The following is a 26,172-nucleotide window of genomic DNA, read 5'->3' on the forward strand; positions in this document are numbered from 1 at the left end:
GGGTTCGTTTCTAGGCAAACACCGGCGTGCTCGGATGATCTTTTCAGAGATTATCTTTACTTTCCTACTTTAAGTTTACTCCAAGAATGAATTTAACAAGTTAACAAGTGCAATAATCATTTTTTAAAAAGAAAATGCTGAGCTCTCTTGTTTCTTGCGATCTTTTCATTGAACTGTGTTTCAATGCCACAATCCTAAAACACAGCAGCTATGCAAAATTCTCAACCGTTGCCTCTGCTGCCAGCGTTCCCCTGATGAAGATCTAATTATATTTATTTATTATTCTTATCCGTTCAATGTATTAGTCGCTTGCTACGTAAATGAGTCTTTAACTGTGACTTTTAAAAGTTTGTACCCAAGTTCTGCTCAAAGTAGACAGGCTCATTAATTTCTCTCCCCCCATTTCACCCCATATATATTTTTAAATACATTTAAAAACCCTTTTCCACAACCCAAAGGCATAGTCAGATGTAAACAATAATATTAAAGGTTCATACAGGAACAGAAGTGGAGAGAAACTGAAAGTTTCATCAATATGTAGGAGAATGTATTATGGATTGTGGCAAGTACAGTTTGTTCTGTAGAACCTTTGTTCATGGGCTGGACAAATGACCACCAGTCTGCCATAAAAGTCTCTTCAGTTCCCTCCCTCTACCCACAGAAATTTATTGCATCAGTTTTTCATTAAATGCTATGTCCCAAATTATGTTATACCATTCTTGTACATCTGTTTAGATGTACTTCTTTCCAGTTTCTAGCTATCCACTGAATATACCCAACAGGCTCATTAATGTCAACTGAAGTTTGTTATGTCCATGAATCTCAATGGGTATATTCCTGAGTAGCAGTGAATACAACTCAGTGCTAATCCTACTCAGTCCAGAGCCATTGAAATGAATGAGCATGGTCCTCTGGGCCAGTAATTGTGACAGGTCTAACCTGAGCAGACTGAGTGGAATACAACCCATAAAGCGTAATACCAAAATATAAAAAGAACACTTACAACAAAAAACATCCCAAATCTATAGAATAGCCCCAGTGAAAAAAGCAGGAGAAGCTGGCTGCTCCCGGAATCTGAAAGTCTCTCCCTAGAGAAGCTAGACTAGCTCCCTCCTTGTTGGTCTTCTTCTGACAGGTAACTTCTTGTTCCAACAGGCTTTGGGGAATTGACTCTCAAAGCCTCCAGTGTCCCTATTTTCCAGGGACAATCCCAGATTTACAGAAGCCATCCCAGTTCTGATTTGATCCCAGAATATCCCACTTTTCCTTAGGATGTCCTATGGCAACCCTAGTACATCCTAACTTTCCTCCAAAAAGCTTAAGGCACACTACAAAGTCCCCTGCCCCAAACCATTAGGTAGGTTAGGCTGAGAAACATTGAGGCTCCTTCCACTGTCTTAATGCCAGTTTCTGGGAATCACATGTAGGGAGTGGCTGTTGTGCTCAGTCCCGCTTGCCGACTTCCCACTGGGGAATCTAGTTGTTCGCTATGAGAAGTCTTCTGGCCCAATGCAGCAGAGCTCTTCTTACGTTCTCAGATTATCTTCTACCAGGGCCAGGGCCTTCTCAGTGATGGCTCCAACCTGGTGGAATGCTCTGTCCCATGGGCCCGGTAGGATTTAACTTCCTTCTGAAGTGCCTGTAAGGCAGAGCAATTCTGGCTGGCTTTCAATTTGAACTTAGCCTGATCTTTTATTTCCCTTCCTTCCCTTTTTATGAAGATTACCTGCTCTGGGATCCCACAGCTAATTCTCCCCTGGTCTCCTCGCTGGCCCAAATAGGACTAATTTAGCCAGCTAGCCCTGGTGATCATCTAATGTTTATTGGATGGATTTCCCCCCTAAATTGATTTTTGAATTCTGAATTTATTGTTATTCACGTTTTATACTGTATTTTATGCTTTTTTTTGCATCAATTAAGTTTATTAAATTTGTTGTTAGCCGCCCGGAGCCCAGTTTTCTGAACCGGGAAGGGTGGGGTATAAATAAAAAAAATTATTATTTTATTATTATGCTATAAACAGCAGGTGGTGGTTCCCCCGTATGAGCAACTTGAGCACAGCAGCACTCTCCCTGTCTCCGACCACCAGCAGCTGCTATTCTGAGACATAATACCTCTGGCAGTGGAGCAGAACATAGCCATTGTGGTCAGCAGCCATTGATATCAGGCTGCGCTTGCTCGTAAAAAGGTGTACCAGTCTTTTACTACTCCAAGGAACCCACTTTGAAAACCTTAGGGGCTCTTTTTCTAAACGTATCATTCCTCAGATGGCCAGGTTTAAATTGAGAAAAGTTTTTGAAGACTACATTAAAAACAAAGCAAAAACCAAACATCAGAGCAGGTTACATGACAACCCAGGGAGGACTAGGAGAGAATGTGGCAAGGGTAAGAGAAGAAAATGAGTTTAAAATTAAAACTATCTCCTGGACCAAAAAATGCTGTGATATGTAAATGCTCTATTGGAAAGAAAGGAAAACAGAGGCTCGGTCACCGATGAAAATCCTCTATTGTGGGTTTCTTCATCTAACTAGCGGTATTAGTTTTATTCAAGCTGAGAGTTCATAAAGACCTTCAATGTCTCATTATCCTTAGAAAGCAGAACTTCATTGGCTTGGAATGTTTTATGATTATATCCTAAGGAACCTTGAAATGTCTTTGGTTAATGGGTTGGGGGCATTCCCGCCTCCTAGTGCCAAGTAGGTATTTCTTAATAGGCCCAGAACCTTTTCTAAACTGAATATCGCTAATAATAATGGCTTAAAACGCAAGCTCATGCACATGCTTTTTTTTACTTAGTTGCTGAACTACAGCTCCCATCATCCCTGGTGGACACAGTCTGTCCCATGGAGATTGCTTCCATGGCCGGTTGACAGCAGCATCTAGATAGATGGTGTCACCAATGCACCAGAGTCCTGCTGGATCAAATAAAAAATCTTATATAAAGGCCAAAGTCCAGTTACCCATAGTGGTTGTCGGCTTACAGTGGTACCTCGGGTTACATACGCTTCAGGTTACATACACTTCAGGTTACAGACTCCGCTAACCCAGAATTAGTGCTTCAGGATGAGAACAGAAATCGTGCTCCAGTGGCGCAGCAGCAGCAGGAGGCCTTATTAGCTAAAGTGGTGCTTCAGGTTAAGAACAGTTTCAGCTTAAGAACAGACCTCCGGAACGAATTAAGTACTTAACCTGAGGTACCACTGTATCTTTTTGCTATGTGAAGGATGGCTTCCTTTTACCTGTCCAGAAACTTCCACCTTTCAGCTATTTTGGATGACCCCAGTGAACATCAAGGACATTTATGGTGGCATTTTAATAGCAGCTCCTCCTCAATTCACCTCCACCCTTTGCAGGAGCAACTTGATCACTCTGAGCTCTCCAAGGTGCTGGACCCACCATCAACTTTGCTGCCTGGAAGGTACCATCTATGGATGGAACAGAACAGCCCTGTTCCAATTCCCAACAGCTTAGTTAACTAATACCCCATTTGCGCTACACATTTAAACCACTCTTAGACCGCTTTAAACAGTCATGGCTTCCCCAAAAGAATTCTGGGAGCTGTGGTTTGTTAAGGGTGCCGAGGAGACCCCTATTCCCCTCTTATAACTCCAATTCCCAGAACAGTACAACAGTAAATCTATCCTCCCAGTGAACTCTGTATAAGGAATAGGAGTCTCCGAACAACTCTCAGCACCCTTAACACACTATGGTTCTCAGGATTCCTTGGGGGAAAGCCATGACTGCTTCAAATGCTATGATACTGCTTTAAACGTATGGTGTGGATGTGGCCTAGAGCTGGCTTCAGTTTTAAGTCCCTGTCCTTCGATCACCTGCAAAGTGTCATTTCCCTCTTGACATCATTGGCTTCCAAACTTTACTTATTGGTGGTGATGGGCAGCAGCACTCGTGGTAGGTAGTTGCAAACTGCCTTTCATTTCAGTTGCCCTCCATGCCAACATCTCTTGGGTGACTTACAGGAAATCTGAAATGCTGGGCTGCTTCTGAGACCCTGCCACTGCTGCCAGAGAAGTCAGCTCTGTGAACAGAGGACTGGGCCTCATCTGTGTGCCCTCCTGGGATACTTGGACCCTGGATACTGCTCTAGTGATGCCAAGCCTGGTTTGTTGGGTTTTTTTTCAATGGATGACACAATGCCTCATTCCCCATATCCCAGCTTTTCATGAGTTTGAAGTGCAGTAAGAGGCAGCCCATCCTAATTTTGGGAGTGAATTTTGGTTGCAAGCCAGGATTTGCAACCCCAACATCTGTAGAACAAAGATAAGGATTTGAGAAACCCTCTCTTGGTGTGGTTTTGGTTTTTTTTAACCGGCATGGCAATCATATAGCAAAATATATTTCTCCTTGCCTTCACAGCAGGAAAGAAGCGTCACCTTGGTGCAAAGCTGCAACGAAGGCAGATAAAATGGCCTCAGAATCGTTTCTGTATGTTCCTGCAAGAAGGAGGGGCTGGGATCTTCTGAACGCACTTGGTTGGGAAAGTGATCATGGGGCTGGGCGAAGCGTCGGCTGGGTGGGGAGTGCTGATAGCGACGGCCCAGGATTTTGCTCTGGCTCTTCAGTGATGGAAAGGAAAACATGCGGTGTGTATTCTGGATAAACTCGAAGTCCCAGTGGTTATTCAAAGCTTATCAGGGTTTCACCAGAGTGTTTGGCATCTTTTTAAACAGGGCAGTGAAATCTTATGATGAATGAAAACATGCTGCTTTGTGGCTGGATGTACACATCACTCTGGCATGTGGTGCTTGCTAAGGGACTGTGTGCGGAAGGGTCTTGTGCGTGGAAGTCTCACCCAGCGCTACCGGGAGATGCTGGGGATAGAATCTGGAACCTTTGGTATGGAAGGAAGATGCTCTGCCACTGAGCTACAGCCCTTCCCTGTGTGGCTGGTATGGATGAGGCATCCTGAAGGTCAGAAGTGCTGAATGAATGCTCAGGAATGAACGCCACCTGTTCTGTCTGGATTGCGGTATTAATAAGCCATGGCCTGGCCAGCCTTTCCCAATTCCAAAATGAAATGGGAGAGCTGTGGACACATGTGTGGCACCACCAATGGCCTGGCCTGCCTGCGTATGGATTTTCATTTAATTCCCTCCCTCTCTCATATCAACATGGTGGGATGTGCTTTGCAATTCTTTGGACTAGCTTCCTAATCTCAATACTCCCCCCTTTCCTTCATTGCTTCCTCTTCATTTCACTGACGGGAAGAAAATGTTTGCTTTAGCAACGAAGGCTGGGTTATGCCTGGGTTTCCACAGATTGTTCAGTTGATACTTTTTTTGGGTGGTGGTGGACAGAGGGAAGAGTTTGTTTCAACGAGATTCATTCCTGTTCTTGCAGGCCTGCAGAGAAAGTGGGCCCCCTTTAATGCAGAGTCCCAGGTAGGGATGGAAGGATCTGTTCATTTTGGTTCTCTCATTTTTCATTTTTCAAATTTTTATTATTTATTTAATATGTATACAGTCGTACCTTGGAAGACAAACAGAATCCGTTCTGGGAGTCCATTCGACTTCCAAAAATTTCGGAAACCAAAGCGCGGCTTCTGATTGGCTGCAGGAAGGTCCTGCAGCTAATTGGAAGCTGCGCAAGTCCCCTTGGATGTTTGGGTTCCAAAGAATGCAAAGTGGAACACTCAGGTTTGCGGCGTTCGGGATTCAAAACGTCCAAGTACCAAGGTGTTTGGGATCCAAGGTACGATTGTACTGCCCTAATCCTACAGGTCTCAGGGCAGTTCACAACATAAAGTCACAATATAAAAACACAAAATACATAACAAAAACAAAAAAAACCCAATAATCCCCCCTACCGAATCTTAAATTCAGCTCTCCACATTTTGCAGCCATTTATACTTTCTTTTCTTTTTAAAAGAATCCTCATGGAAGTTCATCAGCATTTTAGTGCAAATAAACACATTTTCAATATGCAGTTTTGACTAATGCACACATTTCTCCAAGCAAGATGCATTCTGCAGTGGGGTGGGGGGGCAGTTCTCAAGAAAAAAACATGTACATGGATGGAGAAGTTGAGATTGGTGTAACACTGCCCCAACAACCACAGTGGAGGCATTGGAAATGAATGGTTCTGTCTGATCTGAGTTGACAAGCATAGATGCCACGGTGAACTCCTGTTTGAGGTTGAGAAAAGCACTTTGAGCTGCAGGGACCCCGTCGAAGATGGACTGACTTCACAACAAATCTGTCAATGAAATGACTATTGTGGCAAATTTGAGGATAAAGCAACCATAATAATCTGTGAAGCCGAGTAAATGCTGGGCGCCTCCACAATTCTTTTCAGGAATCAATTTTAATGACTTGGGGTGGTAACAATCCCCCAAATTCAACTTGGGTCAGGCCAAAAGCACACTTCTCCAGCTTTGCGTAGAGTCTGTTTTCTCTGGGGTGCTGGTGGACAAATGCACAGGCTGAACATGGAATTCTGGGGCATCAAAATAAACTAGGATGTCATTAAGTGAGGGAGGGTTAAATTTGTGTTGACTAACTCATGTATGCCCAGTAAGCTTCATGGATGAGTGGGGATTGAACCCAGATTGCCCTGTCCTAGGCTGATCCACCAACAGCTATCTGATGTTCCTTCTTTAAGGTGGTAGGTGAAAAGCCATATATCAGCTTGCTAGGAGGTTAGTGAGGGGAGCAAACCAGTTAGAATAGAATTGTAGAGTGAGAAGGGACTCCAAGGGTAATCTAATCCAACTTCCTGCAATGGAGCCATCACAGCTAAACACTCCCTAACAGATGGCCATTCAACCTGTTTAAAAACCTCCAATGAAGGAAGAGTCCATCACCTTCCAAAGTACTCTATTCCACTGCTGAACAGCTCTTACCATCAGAAAGATCTTCCTAACGTTTAGTCGGAATCTCATTTCTTGTCATTTGAATTCACTGGTTTGGGTCCTACCCTCTGGAGCAGCAGAAAACAAGCTTGCTCCATCATCCAGATATCATTTCAGGTATCTGATGGCCATCATTTCACCTCTCAGTCTTCTCTTCTAGAGGCTAAATGTACCAAACTCTCTCAGTTGTTCCTCATAAGGCTTGGTTTCCAGACCCTTGACCATCTTGGTCACCCTCCTCTGCACATGTTCCAGCTTGTCCATATCCTTCATAAACTGTGCTGGGACACAGGACTCCAGGTGGGGTCTGACCAAGGCAGAATAGAGCAGATTCTCATTGGCTTTGTGCCTGCAGCCTAACTCAGTAAAGCACATTCAGTCACTGAATACTGCAAACAAGGAAGAACAGCATTTGAAATGTGCATCTCTAGCCAACTGGATTCATTTCCCATTGCCATTACATTTTTTATTTTATTTTATGACAGCTAGGTTAACTAGGGAACTTTCCCCGCAAGGCATCCAATCATTTCTGCATTTTATAAAATAACTTTTCTCCCCTTCAAGGTTTTGCAAAGCTAGTGTGAAAGCTGAACAGCAGCGCTTCAATGTAAATCACAGCTTTGCTTATCACATTTAGCAAACAACTCAAGTCAACAGAGTGGTGTCAGGCAATCTGTCCACTGTGGTTTCACTGAGACAATAAACACTCATGGTTTAGTCTTGCTTTTTTCTTGTTATCAGGAGGATTAGTCAATACAGCTATTAGACACAATGGTCTTAAATTCTGGACAGAAAGTTTTGAAAAGAAAAGTTTGAACCAATGTTTTTTGAGAGGCGGGTTATCAATGCCTCATATGCCCTTTTTTGGGGGGGGTCAACATCATGCTTTTGTGGGGACTCTCCTTTGGCAGACATTTTAATTACTCCTGGTGTTCAGAGAAAAGTGCCTTTGTAGTCAAAAGATGACTTATCCTTGCACAATGGCCAAATAATGTTGACTGATTGGCGGGGTGATGCAGGACATTTAAGCTGTGCAATTTAAAACAATTGCTCCACCCAGTTTTGGATCTGGCCCCACTCACCACTGGCAAGTGGCCCTTGCAGGGTAGCCTAGAAGAAAATGTGGCCCTCAGTCTGAAAAAGGTTCCCCATCTCTTTTTTGAGCAACATGGTCTTCCTGAGCTCAGGTGTGCTCCTGCATCCTTTGTTATTCTGTGCTCCTGCCTCTGTGGACCATCAATCCTGACTCACTTGTCCTTAGGCTCTGGCTGCCAGCTTGCCCTACAGCTTTCGGCTCCCAAGTAGGGTGAGTGAATTTGCCCATTTTGGTTTCCCATTGTTTCTCAGTCTTCACATCAGTTTGCTTTTGTAAAAAAACACACAACCCCCCAACTCTTAAAAATTCATCAGCATTTTAGTGCGAACCTCTCCTAATATACACATTATTGCAAAACAACTTTCTCCCACACAATTCATTTGTGTGTGTGTGTTATTTTCATTAATAGATGCATTTTTATGCATGCTTTACTCCAGCATATGCATTCTGGTAAACATTTATTTGGCACTGCAAAATTCAGAGAAGTGCAGATTGCAAAGGCTGGCTGTGTTTCTTTTCTCCTATTTGTTCCAGAAAGTGCAAATTCAGTTGGCTCACCTTTAAATGCAAACTGAATAGGATTTTCCCTCCAGCCCTATTCCCAGCTCACCCCAGACTGCTGCCCACAGCCCAACCGTGACACTGTGAAAGAAGTGGCTTTTCTGGAAGCTGCCAGATTTAACGTCTCCCGCCTCCAGCCTCCCCACCCTCCTCCCTTTGAGGGTAGGCAGGAACAGAAAGGACAAACCAACCTCCTTGATTCCGACCTTAGGGCACCTCTGGGTACAGTTTAAAAACAAACAAGAACATTCCTTCTTACCGGGAAATTCACTACCCAGAACAGAGAGAAGTCTGTACTCTGGATAAGAGCTAAGAAGCAAATGCATCTTATGACAGCACAAAACAACTCCCCTGACTTGCATATTATTTGGTTTGACCTTTCCTTAAAGACCAGCCATCAGCTTGTTCGCAGTTAAAGAGTCTATCAAGCCCATCTGGAGTACATAAAGGGGTTTTCTAAACAACCTCACCTAGCATTCTATTACAGTGGTGCCCCGCAAGACGAACGCCTCGCAAGACGAAAAACCCGCTAGACGAAAGGGTTTTCCGTTTTGGAGGCGCTTCGCAAAACGAATTCCCCTATGGGGTTGCTTCGCAAGACGAAAAAAATCTTGCATCCCCCCGCGGGTTTTTTTCGGTTTTTTCGCCCTTTTCTTAAGCCGCTAAGCCGCTTATCAGCTGTTCCGCTGATAAGCCGCTTAACAGCTGATCGCTGGAAGCCGCTTGACAGCTGTAGCGCTAATCCGCTAAGCTGTCAATGGGCTTGCTTCGCAAGACGAAAAAACCGCTATACGAAGAGCCTCACGGAACGGATTAATTTCGTCTTGCGAGGCACCACTGTATTATTATTATTATTATTATTATTATTATTATTATTGATCTGCAATGCAGGGAGTTTGCAATTACAGCACCCCGTCAGTATCTGTTTAAATATCTTCATCAAAGAACAGCACCCAACCTGCCAAGGCAGAATTGTTCCACTTTTGATTAGCTCTTATTTTGGGGAACATAGACCAATGCTCCATAAAGCTTGGTATTTTCTACATTGATTGGTAAGGGCTCTCCAGAGTATCAGAGAGGGAATCTCTCCTAGCCCTGCTGGACCTGGGGCCCTTTGCATGCAAAACAGATGCAAAGCTATGGGTCCTTTATAAGACATTTTGGCTTTGTCCCAGGCGGTGACCTCAACTGCAGGACAGAATTCTAGCTTAAGTGGGAACTTGCACTACGCGGAGAGTCATTCGACATCCGGCCACATACTACCAGCCCTGTTCCAGAACCAGGTCAAGGAAAGTTTGGTCAAAGAAAGGTCAAGTGCTAGCAAGGTAATGTCCGACAAAGCAGAGGGTAAAGGCAAGGTCAAGCAAAGCGGAGGTCAAACTCCACCTTCCCCCACTAAACACACCCAGAGTGGTTCAATAGTTAATCCTTCTTCCCAGGGAGTTCTAGGAAACGTGAAGGGGAAACAGGGGGTCTTCAAACAACTCTCACCACCCTTAATGAACTATGGCTCCAAGAATTCTCTGGGGGAAGCCATAATAGTTTAAAGTGGCATCACGCTGCTTTAAATGTATAGTGCAGATTTGGCCTTAGTGAGTGGAACATTGAGAGATCGTCTGCTGCAGGCTCTGAGGAAGGGGCTGGCAATCTTTTTGGGCACCAGGGAAGGCTTCTGGAAGCATCTCTGTGCCCACGGGTGCCAGGTTGGCAGCCCTTGTATAAGCAAGCTGGATGCTATTTCATGCACTTGGTGTTTTTGATGAATTGGCTCCTGGTTATACCATTTATTAATACCTGTCTGCACTGAAACGTTACATCTTTTCTTATTCTAGTTTTCTATATTTCAGCACAAAAACATACAAATTCATTTTCATTTTAATGATCATTGCCCGTTCTATAATGAATTTTAAATGTTACAATGTTATTATCCAAATGATTTTAAAAGAAAATTGGATTGTCAAGTTATGTTTTGAAATGAGTTGCTATTAGACTGCTTATTACTGTAATGATGCATTGAGATGTATTTTTTTTGCTATCGTGTTGTAAGCCACTTTGGACATACAGTGGTGCTTGCAACTCTCCTTGCGGAGAGTTGCAAGCGCGCCCAGGCTTTCCCGCCCCGCCGCCGGGCTTCGGGACATCGTTCCGATGCCGGGCGGCGGGGGGAGGCGTTCCTGCCCCGAAGCCGGGCGGCGGGGGGAGGCTTTCCCGCCCCGCCGCCCGGCATCGGGACGATGCCCCGAAGCCGGGCGGCGGGGGGAGGCTTTCTCGCCCCGCCGCCCGGCATCGGGACGATGCCCCGAAGCCGGGCGGCGGGGGAGGCGTTCCTGCCCCGCCGCCCGGCATCGGGACGATGCCCCGAAGCCGGGCGGCGGGGGGAGGCTTTCCCGCCCCGCCGCCCGGCATCGGGACATGGTTCCGATGCCGGGCGGCGGGGGGAGGCTTTCTCGCCCCGCCGCCCGGCATCGGGACGATGCCCCGAAACCGGGCGGCGGGGGGAGGCGTTCCTGCCCCGCCGCCTGGCATCGGGACGATGCCCCGAAGCCGGGCGGCGGGGGGAGGCGTTCCTGCCCCGATGCCGGGCGGCAGGGGGAGGCTTCAAAAGCCGTCCGGGGGCTTTTAAATCGCCCCGGACAGTCCCGGGGCGATTTAAAAGCCCCCGGTTAGGCAGGCAGGGGGGGCAAAGACTTTTGCCCCCCGCCCGCCTTGGGAAGAGGTCCTGGACCTCTTCCCAAGGCGGGCGGGGGGGCAAAAGTCTTTGCCCCCCCTGCCTGCCTTCAAAAGCCGTCCGGGATAGCGGGAAGCGCTTCCCTGCTATCCCGGACCGCTTTTAAAATGCTGGCGGTGGGGAGCAAAGCCTTTGGCCCCCGCCGGCCTTCCTGGACCTCTTCTGAAGTCCGGAGGGGGGAAAAAGGCTTTGCTCCCCACCGCCAGCATTTAAAAAAAGGTCCCCGAGATTTCCCTATGGGCTTTCGTCTTGCGATGCAAGCCCATAGGGAAAATCGTCTAGCGAAGCGTCGCAAAACCCGAAAAACCCTTTCGTCTTGCGGGTTTTTCGTCTTGCGAGGCATTCGTCTTGCGGGGCACCACTGTACTTGGGTAGAAAAGCATCATACATATTGAAATAACAATGCTGATACTTTAAGCTCGCCATGCCTGAACTACTGCCTTGCTTCTTGGAAGGTTGTTGAAACTATTTGGCTGTCCACCGCTGGAAACACATCACTGGGTTAGAAGAACCCTAAGTCAGATCCAGCCAAGGCAATTCTTATAACAAGGAAACCATAACTAGTTCCAAAAGGAGTGAATCACTGTACCTGATTGGGTAGTCCGCAGCACTTAGGTTAATGAAGAAATCCCACTGCCAGTCCTTCATTTCCATTAAATCCTGCATACTCTGCAAGTAGGTCGACAAAAGGCTCGCTCCTCCCCAGATCGTTGCCATGCGCCAAGAAGTAACTTTCACATTTGGATACTGGTTCACAAACTGGAGCACTTGCCGGTACAGGTAATTGGAGCGCTTTAAGGCAACAGGGTGGGGTGGGGGAGCAAGAAGGAGGAGAAAATTTAATGAAAATGCTTCTGACACATTTGCACATGCATAAACCATACAGCCATGTTCCCCATCATTATCTTCCTCCAATGTTCCTTAAGTGCAGATGGAACGGGAAGAGGCACCGAGAGAGACTCGGTGGAAATATTCTCCATTTCGTGTGGCAAAGCATTTACTGACTCATTGCAAAGAAAAAAACCCCATAGAATGCCAGATGTGCTTGCTTACAAGTTAAGTCCTCTTCCACGGCAAGTGTGTATCGGGTTGTAGCCTGAGACAGACTTCATTTTGGGAAGCTCCATCTATTTACAGTATTCAGTTTTGCTTTTGTGAATGATGGGTGTCCAAGGCAATTGTCAATTCATCCTAGAATGGGCACAGGGAATCCGGGGCCTTCCACATATTTTTGGGAGTCCAGCTCTCCATCACCCCTGACCAATGGTCCCCATTTGTATCTGGACGTTAGAAATATTGCTTCAGAACATGAGGAGAAATAGGGGAATTAAAGGTATTGGAGTGGGATGTAGAGTCTATAAATTAAGGGCATTTGCTGATGATGTGGCGTCAACATTGGAACAACCATTAGAGAATGTCCCCAAAGTGCTAGAAGAAATTAAAAGGTTTGGAGGAGTAGCAGGTTTTAAAATAAATTCAGACACAACCAAAATGTTGGTTAAAAACATGGATGAGCAGTTGAAAAAACGTTTAAGAAAGGTTGTCTGGTTTAAAAATAGGTAAAAAAGTCAAATATTTGGGAATTCGGCTGACAGCAAGGAACCTCAACTTATCTGCAAACAATTATATTAAATTGGGGAAAGAGGTTAAGAAAGACCTTGGAGACCTGGGGAAGGATGAAACTTCCCCTGCTAGGTAGAATTTCAGTTGTTAAAATGAATGTACTTCTTAGGATGCTGATTTTATTCCAATCAATTCTGATGGTAAATAATGCAAGTTGCTTCAAAGAATGGACCCCCCCCCAAAAAAAAATTTATCTGGCAGGGGGGAAAGCCAAGAATTAAATATAAAATTTCAGTAGATACAAAAGGAAGTGGAGGCTTTGCCCTGCCAGACTTGCAATTGTACTATGAGGCAGCTTGTTTGTGTTGTAAGGTGATGTAAGGTGTCTATGACAAAAATGTCTCTCACCAAATGAACCGTGAAAAGGACAATGAACTGAAAGTGGAGAAAACAGATGCAGCACTCCCTGTTTGTAACACAAAAAACCCCCAATAAAAACTGTTGTTAAAAATAAAAATGAAGGCACCAGGTGAGGCTCCCTGGGGAGAGCATTCCAAAGGTGGGGAGCCACCACAGATGAGGCCTGTTCTTGTGTGGTCACCCTCCAGACCTCTCATGGAGGAGGCACACAAGGAAGCATCCTATCTCAGTGGTAGAGGACCTGCTTTGCACACAGTAGTCCTAGGTTCAATCCTCAGCATCTCCCAAATGTGGCAGGAAGAGTACCCTGCCTGAAATTCTGAAGAGCCACAGCCAATCAGTGCAGACAATATAGAGCTGGATGGACCACTGGGCTGACTCAGTAGAAGGCAGCTTCTTATGTTTTTGGTAAACCATGGTTTGCTTCTCCTTGTGGCTCACTGTTATGTGAAAATGGGGACCCAAACTACAGGAGTTTGCTGAGAGGCAACTAATTAATAATAGTAGGAATAATAATAATAATAATAATAATAATAATAATAATAATAATAATAATAATAATTTGAAGTTCACACATTTCTTGGAATAGTTTCAATTAACTGTTTTACAGAGAGAGAGAATTCTGAGTGGGAGTTTGTACAGAAAATAGTATTCTAACGAAAGCGACAATTGCTGTGCAATTCCAGGCATGTCACCTCAGTCAGAAGTAAGCCCCACTGAGTTCAACCAGACTCACTCTCAGGTAAAGGTAAAGGTAAAGAGACCCCTGACCATTAGGTCCAGTCGTGGCCGACTCTGGGGTTGCGGCGCTCATCTCGCTTTACTGGCCGAGGGAGCCGGCGTACAGCTTCCGGGTCATGTGGCCAGCATGACTAAGCTGCTTCTGGTGAACCAAAGCAGCACACGGAAATGCCTTTTACCTTCCCGCAGGAGCGGTACCTATTTATCTACTTGCACTTTGATGTATTTTCGAACTGCTAGGTTGGCAGGAGCAGGGACCGAGCAACGGGAGCTCATCCCGTCGCGGGGATTCGAACCGCCGACTTCTGATCAGCAAGTCCTAGGCTTTGTGGTTTAACCCACAGCGCCACCCTCCCTCTCATTCAACTGGGAGCAAGCCCCAATGAACTCAATGGGGCTTACTTCTGAGTAGATGTGCAAAGGATGCACCATTAATATTTATTTCACCTTCTTCTCCAAGTCTTATCACAGACCAAATCCATTTGTTCATTGTACACTAATGTGGAAGCATCAAGAAGAACACGTCCCCTTTTAATTCTCTTCCATCTGGTCTGGGGAGAACTGAAGCTCTTTTCAATTATCTGAGCCTTTAATGGCAGGGGTGGTGGTGAACCTCCAGATGTTCCTGGACTCCAACTCCCATCTACCCCATCCAGCATGGTTGATGGTGAAGGTTGATGGGAGTTGTAGTCCGAGATGTGTAGGGCCTCAAGTTCCCCATGCCTGCTGGAACGGCTCATCAGTTAGCATTGTACACATACTACAGGTAGAAATGGACCTGGGATACATAAAAAGGGATGGATGGACACAGTGAAGAGGAGGAAAGGCTGAAGATACACATACATAAACCATGATGTATGGGGGAAACACACACAATAAGTGACATTAAAGATGGAGATTAAAGATGACGAAGGAAAAGGAGGGAGATGGGCAAAAGCAATGGAGAGGGGCAGATTGACAGGTGGCGAGACAGGCAATTTATAACCAGTGATATATTACCTTGTCAACATGAATGTAATAAAAATGGTCTTTATGGTAAATAGCCTTAAACATGCGCGTCAGCTGCCGGGAAGCTCTGCCATGAACAACCAAGACAAATGCGATCCTGACTGGGTTTGCTGGCATGTATTCTACGGAGTCCTCGTCCCACTGTACATTGTGGTTGGCTTTGCCTGTTTGGAAACAAAACAGAGTCAGGGCATCTGCAGACTGCTGTACCAGGGCGGGTGGGCTGAGGGGACGAGTTCGGGTCACATTTCAGCAGGCGGAGCTCCCCCCTCCCTTCCGGCTAAGCAATCATCAATGAGAGACATGGCCTTGGGAGGGAAGACGCTGGCCTCACTTTCCCCAGAGTAGCAGCACTGACTATTGGCTATGTTGGCAGGAGGGCTGGTTGCAAAGGGCCTTGTCATTGAATGCAGCTTGGGTCCAGGATACGTTGAGGACCATTTGATGCCTTCTATTCCTGCCTGAGGTCTTTGGGAGTCATTGTTTGTGGCACCCATTCTTTGGCCTTTATCCACCACACACTTATCATTGCACGGTGTGTGGAATTCCCTCAAGGCTGAGATCAGAAACTCCCTCCCTGCTGAACTTCCCCATGCTTTGAACTTATTTCAGCAGGCATTTAAAGTAAGTTTTCCTCAGTCATTGCTACTGCTTTTGTGCTGTGGTGTCCCTCCTGCATCCTCTGTTGTGTTTGGCTTAGAAACTGTGGCATTCAGCATTACAGTCATACCTCGGGTTAAATGTGCTTCAGGTTGAGCACTTTTGGGTTGCGATCCGTGGCAACCCGGAAGTAACGGAGTGTGTTACTTCCGGGTTTCGCCGCTTGCGCATGCGCAGACTCTCAAAATGACATCATTTGCATGCATGGACGCAGCAAAACGCAACGTGCAGACGCGCCGTCTGGAACGGATCCCGTTCACATCCCGAGGTACCACTGTATATACATTTATTAAAATAAAGAAAAACAGGAGCTGGAATCCAACAGCAGAGGCATCTGGCTGGAACGTGTGCAGACCAAGGGTCTGGAAAACAAGCCTTATGAGGAACGGTTGAGGGAGCGGGTATGTTCAGCCTGGATTGGAGGAGACTGTGAGGAGTCACAAGAGGCACATTTAAATATCTAAAGGTGTGTCACATGGAGGACAGAGCAAGCTTGCTTTCTTCTGATCTGGAGGGTGGGACTCGAATCGATGGATTCAAGTTACAAGAAAGGAGATTCCGATTATATATCAGCAAGAATTTTGAACACTGCTAGGAAGGCTCTTACCTCCCCTGCTATTCCCTCTCATGCTGCCTTTAAATGGAAAGAAGAAAATGGGGCAGGGGGAGGACTCCCATGAAGACCTTAGCTGAGGTCATGTAACAGAAATGTCACGGAATGTTCACAAGTATTCCAATCTCTGAGAGGAAGCTGTCAGTTACTGAATGCTTAGCAGGGCGGCCGCTACGGGCGAGCAAGATCCATTAGGCTAGCTGGCAAACTCCATGCAATACCTAACGGAATGTGAAGCTTTATGTTGCTAGCTGGCTAGGGAGCTGACGAGGTGTGTGCACATGGTTGGGCGAGTCTAAAATTAGGCTTAGAAAAGCAAAGATATCACTACTTCCCTCTCACAAATTCACCACTCTCTCAGCTGTTGCAAACGGTTGCTGCTTTTGCACCAAAATCCCTAGAGCTTTCCTGATATGCACAGAGTAAGGATTTGGGTCACTTTTTCCTCCTCCTGTGTACCTCATTCTGCTGTCATCCATCTCAGGGGAGGAGTGATTTAAAGTGATCTGCAAAATAGTTGTGGCTCTGTATTTTTCAAGGACCTGGTAATCTCTTTTCAAATACATATATTCATTTCCCCTCTCTCTCCCCCCCCACCCCCATTTAGCCTTGAATTTTTCAGAGGTGATCCTCAAACCAAATTATTCCAGCATTAGGGCTACCAAAATTGAGAGTGGAATTTTCTATGCACAGATGAAAACAACAGCAAGCCACAGCATTATAATTTTAGTAGAGTGCCAGAAAAAGATGAATCAGACTTAAGCAGTAGCAAACATTTTCTGAGGGCACACTGGAGAGTTTGGAAATCATTAGTTGATCCCCTATTTTTTTTTGAGGGGGGGAAATGATTCATTTTTAGAAAACAGACAAACTAGACAGGCAAGTAATAAATCTCTATTTATATAGCCTCAATTTCTTCAATTTATCATCCTTAGCAATCTGTTCCCAAGGGCAACACCAATAAAAACAAGAATGACAGAACTTAGTATTTCTGAATTGAGAAGGAAAAATAGTCTTACCCCACTCTGCCTTGCAAAAGAACTCAGAAGGATCTCAAAAGAGAGGAGGAAATATCTTCATTTGGATTGGGTTTTGCCGTGAACTTTGAGCTTTCACACAACGTAAAAGCTACTTCTGGAAATACTACGGAATGCAGTGCAAGTTTAATGCTCCATTTTCTGTGCTATTTGCAAATGAATTTTTTTTCTGGAAACAACACAGAAATTTGCAAAACTTGTGTTAGATTCCGTTCTATTTATGGAAGTGGATTTTAGGTCATGGGAAAGTTCATATTGTAATAAGGGAAACATCAAGAAAAGGGAATAAATTTCCATGTGAATGCAGCCTTGAACTGTATCTTTGTACAAAGTAAATGTATTAAGTAGGCACAATAAATATAAAACGTGTAAATAGATACAATATGTATGTGCGTACAAACACACACACACACACACATTATTAATGAAAAAACAAACTATAAATTCAGGTAGGTAGCCGTGTTGGTCTGATGTAGTAGAAATAAATTCATAAAAAATGTTCAGTAGCACCTTAGAGACCAACTAAGTTTGTTCTGGGTATAAGCTTTTGTGTGCATGCTAAAGTTTAGTAACTTATCATTAAACTGAAAACTATGGAGAAACCTGGTCTGAATAGAGATATTGGATTCTTGTACCCATTGAGTCATTGAGTCAATTACCCATCTCCTCCTACCCTTCTGAGAAAAACACCACCCCACCCTCCTGTTGTGTATTGAGTCAAAGGATTTTATATCTGTATTATTATTGTCTGTATTTGCATTAGGGTAAAGTAACTGCCTTTTGGTTCCAGAGGGTACAGCTACTATTGGTTCATTTAAGCTGCTGTATTTGGATCCTCTGTCTTATTGGTTTCCTCCAAAAGGCAGGACTGTGATTGCCTGATATTGTTTCCTCCAAAATGTATCCTTTCTAGCTAGTTCCCTGTCCCTATAAATGTAGCTCTCCCCTCCTCAGGTCTCAGTCTTGTTTGCTTTAATAAAGAAGTGTTACTAGAGAACTGTCTCCAGCATATTATGTCAAGAGAGCTGAAATCACAAACCCCACATCACAACACCTCCCACTATATATAAGGGTCTGGTGACTTCTGTTTCAGTGTATCTGCATGCACACGAAAGCTTATACCCAGAACAAACTTAGTTGGTCTCTAAGGTGCTACTGGACATTTTTTATTTTATTTTATAAAATAAAATATAAAATTGTATTGAACTAGTAATATAATAATTCTGTGTTTTCTGTTATAAACAGGAAAAAACAAAGTTCAGAAGATTAATTAAGCCTATAGGTGGTTCCCACTTCAAAATGTTTGAGGAGCACCATTTTGATTGGAGATATTGGTGACCGAACCTGGGCCTGTCTGCACAGAAAGTGTGTGCTCTGCCACTGAGCTATGGTTGTTCCCCTACATTAGGAAGAGATCAACGTATTTCACTTTAGCGTGCATGATACCAGCCTGCTCGGTTAAGAGTCACTGAACTCTAGATCAAGTGAGATCCCACAGTGGGGCCTGATGTATAAGGGATGGAGATCCTCTGGTCCTCCAGATGTGGTTGGACTCCAACTCACATCACCCCTGACACATGCTGGCTGGGGCTCATGAAGCCCAACATCTGGAGAGGTACAGGTTTCTCTTCCTTGATGGGTTGGGTTTTGTTTTTGGGAGTAACAGTTTTTTCAATGAGAAACCAATATCTTTTAAAGCAGGACATCAGAGACCCCTGTAATTTCTGTTCTTTCATATGAGGCATTTTAGCTTAGGAAACGTTAGAAAATATTCCTTGAATGGAGGAGGACGAACCATTCTCAGAAAGATGGTTTCCGAAAAGGGGTTTTATCATGCTACTAAAATATAATATACACTGGCCAGTGTTAAGACCTTGTCTGGATATGGTGCTAAATGATGGTTTATGAAGCTCTCTTGTTTTAACAAACCATCGTTTATTGCCCAGTCCCACTTGTTTAGTGCTAGATCTGAATGAGTCCTAAAAATGAGTGATTCCATGTGACATTGAGCATGCCATTTGGAATCACGCTAGCATTTTAAAAAAGAAGTTGGAGCCAGTGAGAACTCCCCTTTCTAATAGTAGCATGGGGGGGGGGAGAGTTCAACCTCCCCTCCCTGTGTACAATATTCCCAATGAGAATTATCATGGATTCTGTTTGTGGGCCTGATCCTTATCTTCCCCCATTCCCTGTTGGGGAAGGCTTCCCACCTCTCCATCACCTGATGTTTGCAATGACACCATGTGACCATTGAAATCTACCTGTGTAGGCAAAGCAGCAGTGATCAGCTGAAGTGAGAGTGTGGGGCAAGTGGGAATAGCTTGGCAGAAACAAGTAGAAAACCACCAAGCCAAACAAACCAAAATGAAACTCGACTACATTACAAGAAGTGGCTGTTTGATCATAAACTTTCAGTGACCAAAATGCCACTGGAGTGGTCAAATCTGGCACCCAGATCCTATGATTTGGCTTCTGTGTGTTTACGGGCAACAATATTGCAACAATAACTAGGGATGGAGGAGAATGTTTGTGTGTGAAAGCACATCTACAATACCAGAGTCAAAATACAGCCATCCTTCAGAAGGCACACAAACCTCTGAAGTTTGCAATGCAGTTCACCAGCCAGGAAAGGGTACAAAATGTGCTCAATAAATGCATGTTTTAGTGAAAATAACACACAAAGATTTTTTTTTAGATTAGAGGAGATTGCTTTGTACACATAAAGTCATGTGTACATCAGGAGACAGTCACACTACAAAGTTGATGAATTTTCATGAGGCTTTTTCTTCTTTTAAATCACAAACTGATGTGGAAATGTGGAGAACTTTATGGTTGGGGGGAAAAATAAGAAACGGAGAGAAACCAAAATTGAGGGGTTCTCCCACCCCTAGAGGCAGCATTTGCATGTCATCATGTCTGGGTGAGATTACGCTAGGAGAGTGTTCAATAGAGCTTATTCTTAGCATTTCATCTCCCAGCGCAGTGAGTCTTGGGATCAGCCTGAAAGTTTCCTGTAGTGAACAAAAGCATGTTCCCGAATCTCTCACCCACCAACACCACTATGGGGGCCCCAACCTCTTCAAAAGATGCCTTCTTTTCTCAAGCAGTGAATGTCAGGGTAATTTCAGCTTGATGCTATACAAGGGAAGCAAATCAATTCCTTTTAATGGAACAAGAAAAAAAGATCGATATAAAATTGCATTTTTCTTTCTAAATTGTTTAAAGAACAGGCAGATAATAATAGAGCTAAAACAATTGGTTGTTGAGAATCAGCAGGATTGCAATTACTCTTAATAGTTTTTTATTTATTAATATTTAGAAGCTGAGGTGTACGTTTGGGGATGACATTTAAATGATCAATAACCCCCTATGCAGCATTTACTTGCGCCACATACAATGATAACAGCATGTGCTTGGTTGAGTAAGAAAAGATCTGTAGTCCCTATTAGCTCAGTCAGTAGAGCGTGAGACTCTGAATCTCAGGGCTGTGGGTTCGAGCCTGATGTGGGGCAAAAGATCTACTGGTTGGACATGCCTGGACTAGATGATCCTTGTGGCCCCTTCCAAATCTACAATTCTATGATTCCTGCCTTTGCTAAAGGCCTCAGTGGCCTTCCATAAACTGCTATGTACTATACTTTGGTATGTTTTCAACCAGTATGGAGCAGTGGTTAGAGTGTCAGACTTGGACCTGGGAAACCAGGGTTCAAATCCTCACTCAGCCATGAAGCTCACTGGGTGACCTTGTGCCAGTCACTGCCTCTCAGCCTAACCTACCTCACAGGGTTCTTGAGGGAATTAAATGAGGAAGGAGAGAACCATGAATGCCACCCTGAGCTCCTTTGATATCTGTGCTGAAAGTTAAGACATCAAAATAGAAGTTGGTGAGTTTTGTGTTGCAATCAGGAGGCAAGCGGCTTAGCTATGTGCTGTCCCATAAAGTACAACCTAGCTGGTTCTGTCCATCTTCTTCCCCTTGGATTAGCAGAAATGCTGCAACAGGCATGTGGAGTTTTTTTAAAGGACCCTGCTAGGGAGTGCTATAAACCCCTGTTGACACGCATGCTAAAATACCCCATAGCTGTCAATTTTTCCCTTTACTTGCGAGGAAACCTATTCGGAATAAGGGAATTTCTCTTTTAAAAAAGGGCAAAGTTGACAGCTATGCATTACCCACACCTGCATCAATTAGGCAACAGGGTGTCAGAAGTGGGACCACATTCAGGACAACATCCTATCCTTTACATTCAAAGACTCCAGAAGGGAGTGCAGAAGGTCTCGGGTTCAATGCCTGACATCTGCAGGTAGGGCTGGGAATGTCCCCAGTCTGAAACCCTAAAGAGTTTCTGCCAGCCAGTGTGGACAACACTGAGCTAGATGAACCAAGGGTCTGACTTGGTCTAAAGGCAAGCTTCTTATGCTCTAACATATAATGCATACTAGAATGTTTCTGCCTACTGACACATTACGCAGCTGCATTGTGTACATCACTTATCGAAGATAAATGGGTAGCAGGCATAGCAGAACGCCGTTCCTTTTGCAGATCCACACACTATTTATTTAGATTGTGCCAATAAATGATCATTATAGCTGCATTACTGGAACCACAGGGTAGGGCTACATTCTGCAACCCTTTGTTATTTTTAATAGCACTTATTCACACAATTAGCATAATTGATTTCAACAGTACAACACAGGCGACAAAACAGCTACTCAGCTTGAGCAACAATTGCAGAAGCCATCTTACCATTATCACACCCTCCTACTCACTTGCTTTCAATCACTGTTTTCACCTCTTGGGCTGAATCTTTTTCCAGACTAGCCGATATTCTGCCTCTGGGGGATTTCTAGATGATCTCTTCTGCCACTGCACTACCAGTACTTATCTCTCTTTTTTTATAATGTTGTGGTTTTCTTTTTCTTCCAGGATCCTTGCTCCCACCACCCTCAAAGCATGATTTTAAAGCATCTTCTAGAGTCATGGATAAGAGACAAGATAGCTGCTAATCAAAGCAGAATATCTGGAAAAGACAATATTCCTCATAAATATCACCTCTGTCTTTCCTTTGAAGTTTTCACAATGCTTTATAAAATCTACGTTTGCTACAAATTGCGATTGATGGGATTGTATTCAATGCTAGGCCCACTCAAGGTTGACCCATTATACTGATTGGAAACATCTAAAAGCATTAATTTCAATGGGACTACTTTTGAGGAGGACTAGCATTGGATATGACGCATGAAATGCTTTTCAATTTCCACTGGTTACAGCAATAAAGGGTAACACCAGCACTTTGAAATGCAATTGGTCCAAATGTGGTAGCATCTGTTCAGCCTGTCTGGTTATGCACTTTGTGTGGTTCTCTGCAGCAAAAAAGGGGAAACGGCAGAAATCCAGTCAACTAATGTGGAGGGTGATGTGGCTAGCCCAATTTGTGAAACTCTGGTTTTCTTAATCTACATGATCTGGGGGGCATGGAGAAAGTCTAAATCATGGGTAGGCAAACTAAGGCCCGGGGTCCAGATCCAGCCCAATCGCCTTCTAAATCCGGCCCATGGATGGTCCGGGAATCAGTGTGTTTTTACATGAGTAGAATGTGTGCTTTTATTTAAAATGCATCTCTGGGTTATTTGTGGGGCATAGGAATTCGTTCATATTTTTTCCTTCAAAATATACTCCGGCCCCCCTCAAGGTCTGAGGGACAGTGGAGCAGCCCCCTGCTGAAAGGTTTGTTGACCCCTGGTCTAAATCAAAGGATAGCTAATGTAGTACCTTCCAGTTGTTTTGGACCCCAGTTCCAATCACTCCGACAGGATGGCCAATGGTTAGGGATGATGACCCTTAGGGTCCCAACTCTACAATTCCATGATGCTATGGTCTCTAAGCTAACCTCTTCAACCTGCATTTCACAGGTATAGGGAGTCTGATCAGCATGCCAGTCATTTTTGTTATTTGAATATTCTCCTGGCTACTATCCAGTCGCATGCAAACTGCATTCTATATGGAACCAGAATGCACCGGCAAAGTAGCTTTTTATGCATTTTTTTTTAAAAAAACCAAAACATCAAAACAAAATATAATTCTCTTCATTTAGGATTTCATAGTCATAAGCAATTGCTGAAATCATTTTTGTGTTTTACAAATCAGCGCCTAATAACCAGGACGCTGGTATGCGACATGTACAAGCGAGATACAGCGATATGGAATCTAATTTACAAGGATAGCTATCTTGCCAGACCAATAATCTTAACAGCAAACTTGCTTTTTTGACATTTCTAATTATGAAGATGCTATCATCCCTCGGAGACAAATCACAATTATTTCCTTGCTTTGTTGGAGCATAGGAGCCCGCCGTGTCCCCCCCCCCTCCATCGACTCATATGCATAAACAAATAGCACTTAAAAGTAACAGTACATTCATTACTGTGGAATTAGAATGAATTCCCTATTAAAAATACCTATCACATCACTTAACAGCTAATTAGTTCATCATAATCAACACCATCACAGTGAATACTAAATGGTTATACAAGGATCATCTATTTGGTGGATGCAGAGAGGTGCTTTTTCGATGTACTGCCCGCCCTGCGAGGGCTCCTTGGCTACGAAACGCTCCAGCTCTGCTGAGAATATGTCTATAAATGACGCAATCTCTTGGGAAGGGCTGGTTATGCTGACTCCCCCCCCCTTTTTTAAAGAACTGATGCCCACCACCCCTTCCAGGAAGGGGTGGCTAGCACCCACTGGTACTCTTCCCAATAGGTCTTGCCCCGATGAGGCAGTTGAAGACCCCGCCTTCCCACTGCTCCTTAAGTCTCCTCCTCCCTTGCTTCCTTCCCCAGCAGCCTCACTCTAATTTGTCTTGTCTCTCTTTGTTCCGCCCTCTTCATACTTCTTCTGGGAGGAAAGCTGGTTGCAGTAAGAGGCTTCTTCAGCAGCTTGCCTCATCTCTGCCTCTTGACCCGCCTCAGCTTCTGCCTCTGCTTCTGGACTGCTCTCTGCCACAGCCCCGTCCTGCTCACTAAACCCTGTTGCCTCTTCAGCTTCCAACACCACCTCCACTCAGTCTGCTCCCTCATCTCTCTCTGACCGCTCATCATTGTTCCACCACCAATCCTCTGGCTCAGAGCCGGGTTCCCTGGGAGGTTCCCCAACTGGTGCCTCCCATCTCTCCTTGCATCCAGCCAGTCCATGACACAGAGCCACCACCTGACTGGTTATATAGAGAGGTCAGCAGTGGACCAGCCTCCACTAGGGGAAGAGGGAGGTATTTTTGACCTTCCAGATGCTTTTGGACTCCAATTCCCATCAGCCCCAGTTAGCACGGCCAATGGTCTGGGATGATGGGAACTGTAGTCCAGCAACATCTGGAGGGCCACAGGTTCTGTATCTTTGCCCTACAGCTAATTATCTGGAGGCCTTCTTATAACAACCTATCCTGAGCTAAGGCCTCAATATCCCATAATTCTGATTTATTTAGATTTCTGTATCATCTAGGGTGTTTCACAATAGCTTGTAACACACTGTATACATAACAGCAACGATCGTTAAAACAATTTGCCCACTTTAAATGGGTGGTGGTGGTGGGAAACACCTGAATAAGTCTATATAAGGCATCTCTCTGCCTATATATTATAGATTTATACCAGAAGCAGTTTAAGTTTATGGCCCCAGGGGGAATGGTAGCCTGTATAAGTTGTAATCACCTTCATCATTTTACTGTTTCACATCTCTGCGCTGGTGTTTCAAGCTGCAAAGCAATTTTCACTTTCTGTTGGCCATTTTGCTCAAATAAACGTTTTTATACCACATGCTTCTTGCTAATTCTCTTACACTAGCTAAGATAATATTGGCATTTACTGGTTATTTTCCCTGAAGTAATAAGCAAGGCAAGATTTCTAAGGTAACTGCAATGCTGTTCATCTTTATTCTTTTTTAAAGTGTTGGTGGTGCACAATTGTTTTTCAGTAAAGATCTCTAAATGAGTACTTCTGTTAGCACATGTAACAGATAAGCATTGGCAGGTATGAGTTCAAAGATGTACAAGGAGATCTGGGGACACTCTGGTTCTTGCTTCTGAGGTACTGATGCAAGCACTGAGCAAGGGCCACAGCTCAGTGGGAGAGAATCCGCTTTGTGAGCAGAAGGTCCCCTGTTTGATCCCCAGTTAGGGCTGGGAGGGACTGCTTTCTGTATCCCTACAGAGACACTGCCAGCCAGTGTAGACAAAGCCTCACTCCGTAGAAGGCTTCCCATGCCCCAGTTGGATCGAATTGTCTTTCCTAAACTCTGCACGGATTTCCTCGGCCTTCCAGATAGAAGGAACAAAACTATGCCAACCCTCGCAGGAATGGATGCTCAGGCAGCCTGATTCAAATCTCTTCTCCTCTGCTTTGATCTCACATAATCCATTTTTAGGTTCTAATCCTTCAAAGCGCAGGTAACTGCGGGCAGTTAACCACGGCCTCTAAAGCGTCACAGATGAAATAAATTAACCGAAAAGGCAACAATATTGATGTAATATAACAAACGCCATGGATGTCACCAAAAAAAGAAGTGAGAGAAAGGAGGAGGGGGGAGGATTTATCACGGCAAAAGGCTCAAATTAGACTCAGGGAAATAATCTTTATTGATTCCATCTCTCATTTTGCTCTATTTCGGGCATATTAAAAGCCTGGTTGATCGATAACGTAACTTCCCCTCCTTCTCTTTAGGACAATGAAACATGGACAGAGCAGACTCTTCACTTTCTCACAGGGGGCAGCAGATCCAAAGGGAAATAAGGCCAAGATAGGAAGCTGTTGTTTACCGAGTTCAGAGCATTAGCAGCTTAAGATGAACCCTGCAGGATCAGGCCAAAGGCCCATCCAGCCCTA

At 44.5% G+C, this 26,172-nt stretch overlaps 1 protein-coding gene across 1 annotated transcript in view; it reads right to left on the reverse strand.

The window, feature by feature from the left end:
• The window catches only part of XYLT1 (xylosyltransferase 1), a 164,025-nt gene that overhangs the window by 33,116 nt on the left and 104,737 nt on the right, over positions 1 to 26,172 (reverse strand). The window contains exons 4-5 of the mRNA XM_081887983.1: positions 14,977 to 15,149; positions 11,843 to 12,045 (exon numbers count right to left, since the gene is read on the reverse strand). Of these exons, the coding sequence (XP_081744109.1) occupies positions 11,843 to 12,045; positions 14,977 to 15,149 (376 nt within the window). The remainder of the gene's footprint in view (positions 1 to 11,842; positions 12,046 to 14,976; positions 15,150 to 26,172) is intronic.

This window comes from Podarcis melisellensis (genome assembly GCF_964234715.1).
Source record: "Podarcis melisellensis genome assembly, chromosome: 14".
Classification (NCBI taxonomy): domain Eukaryota; kingdom Metazoa; phylum Chordata; class Lepidosauria; order Squamata; family Lacertidae; genus Podarcis; species Podarcis melisellensis.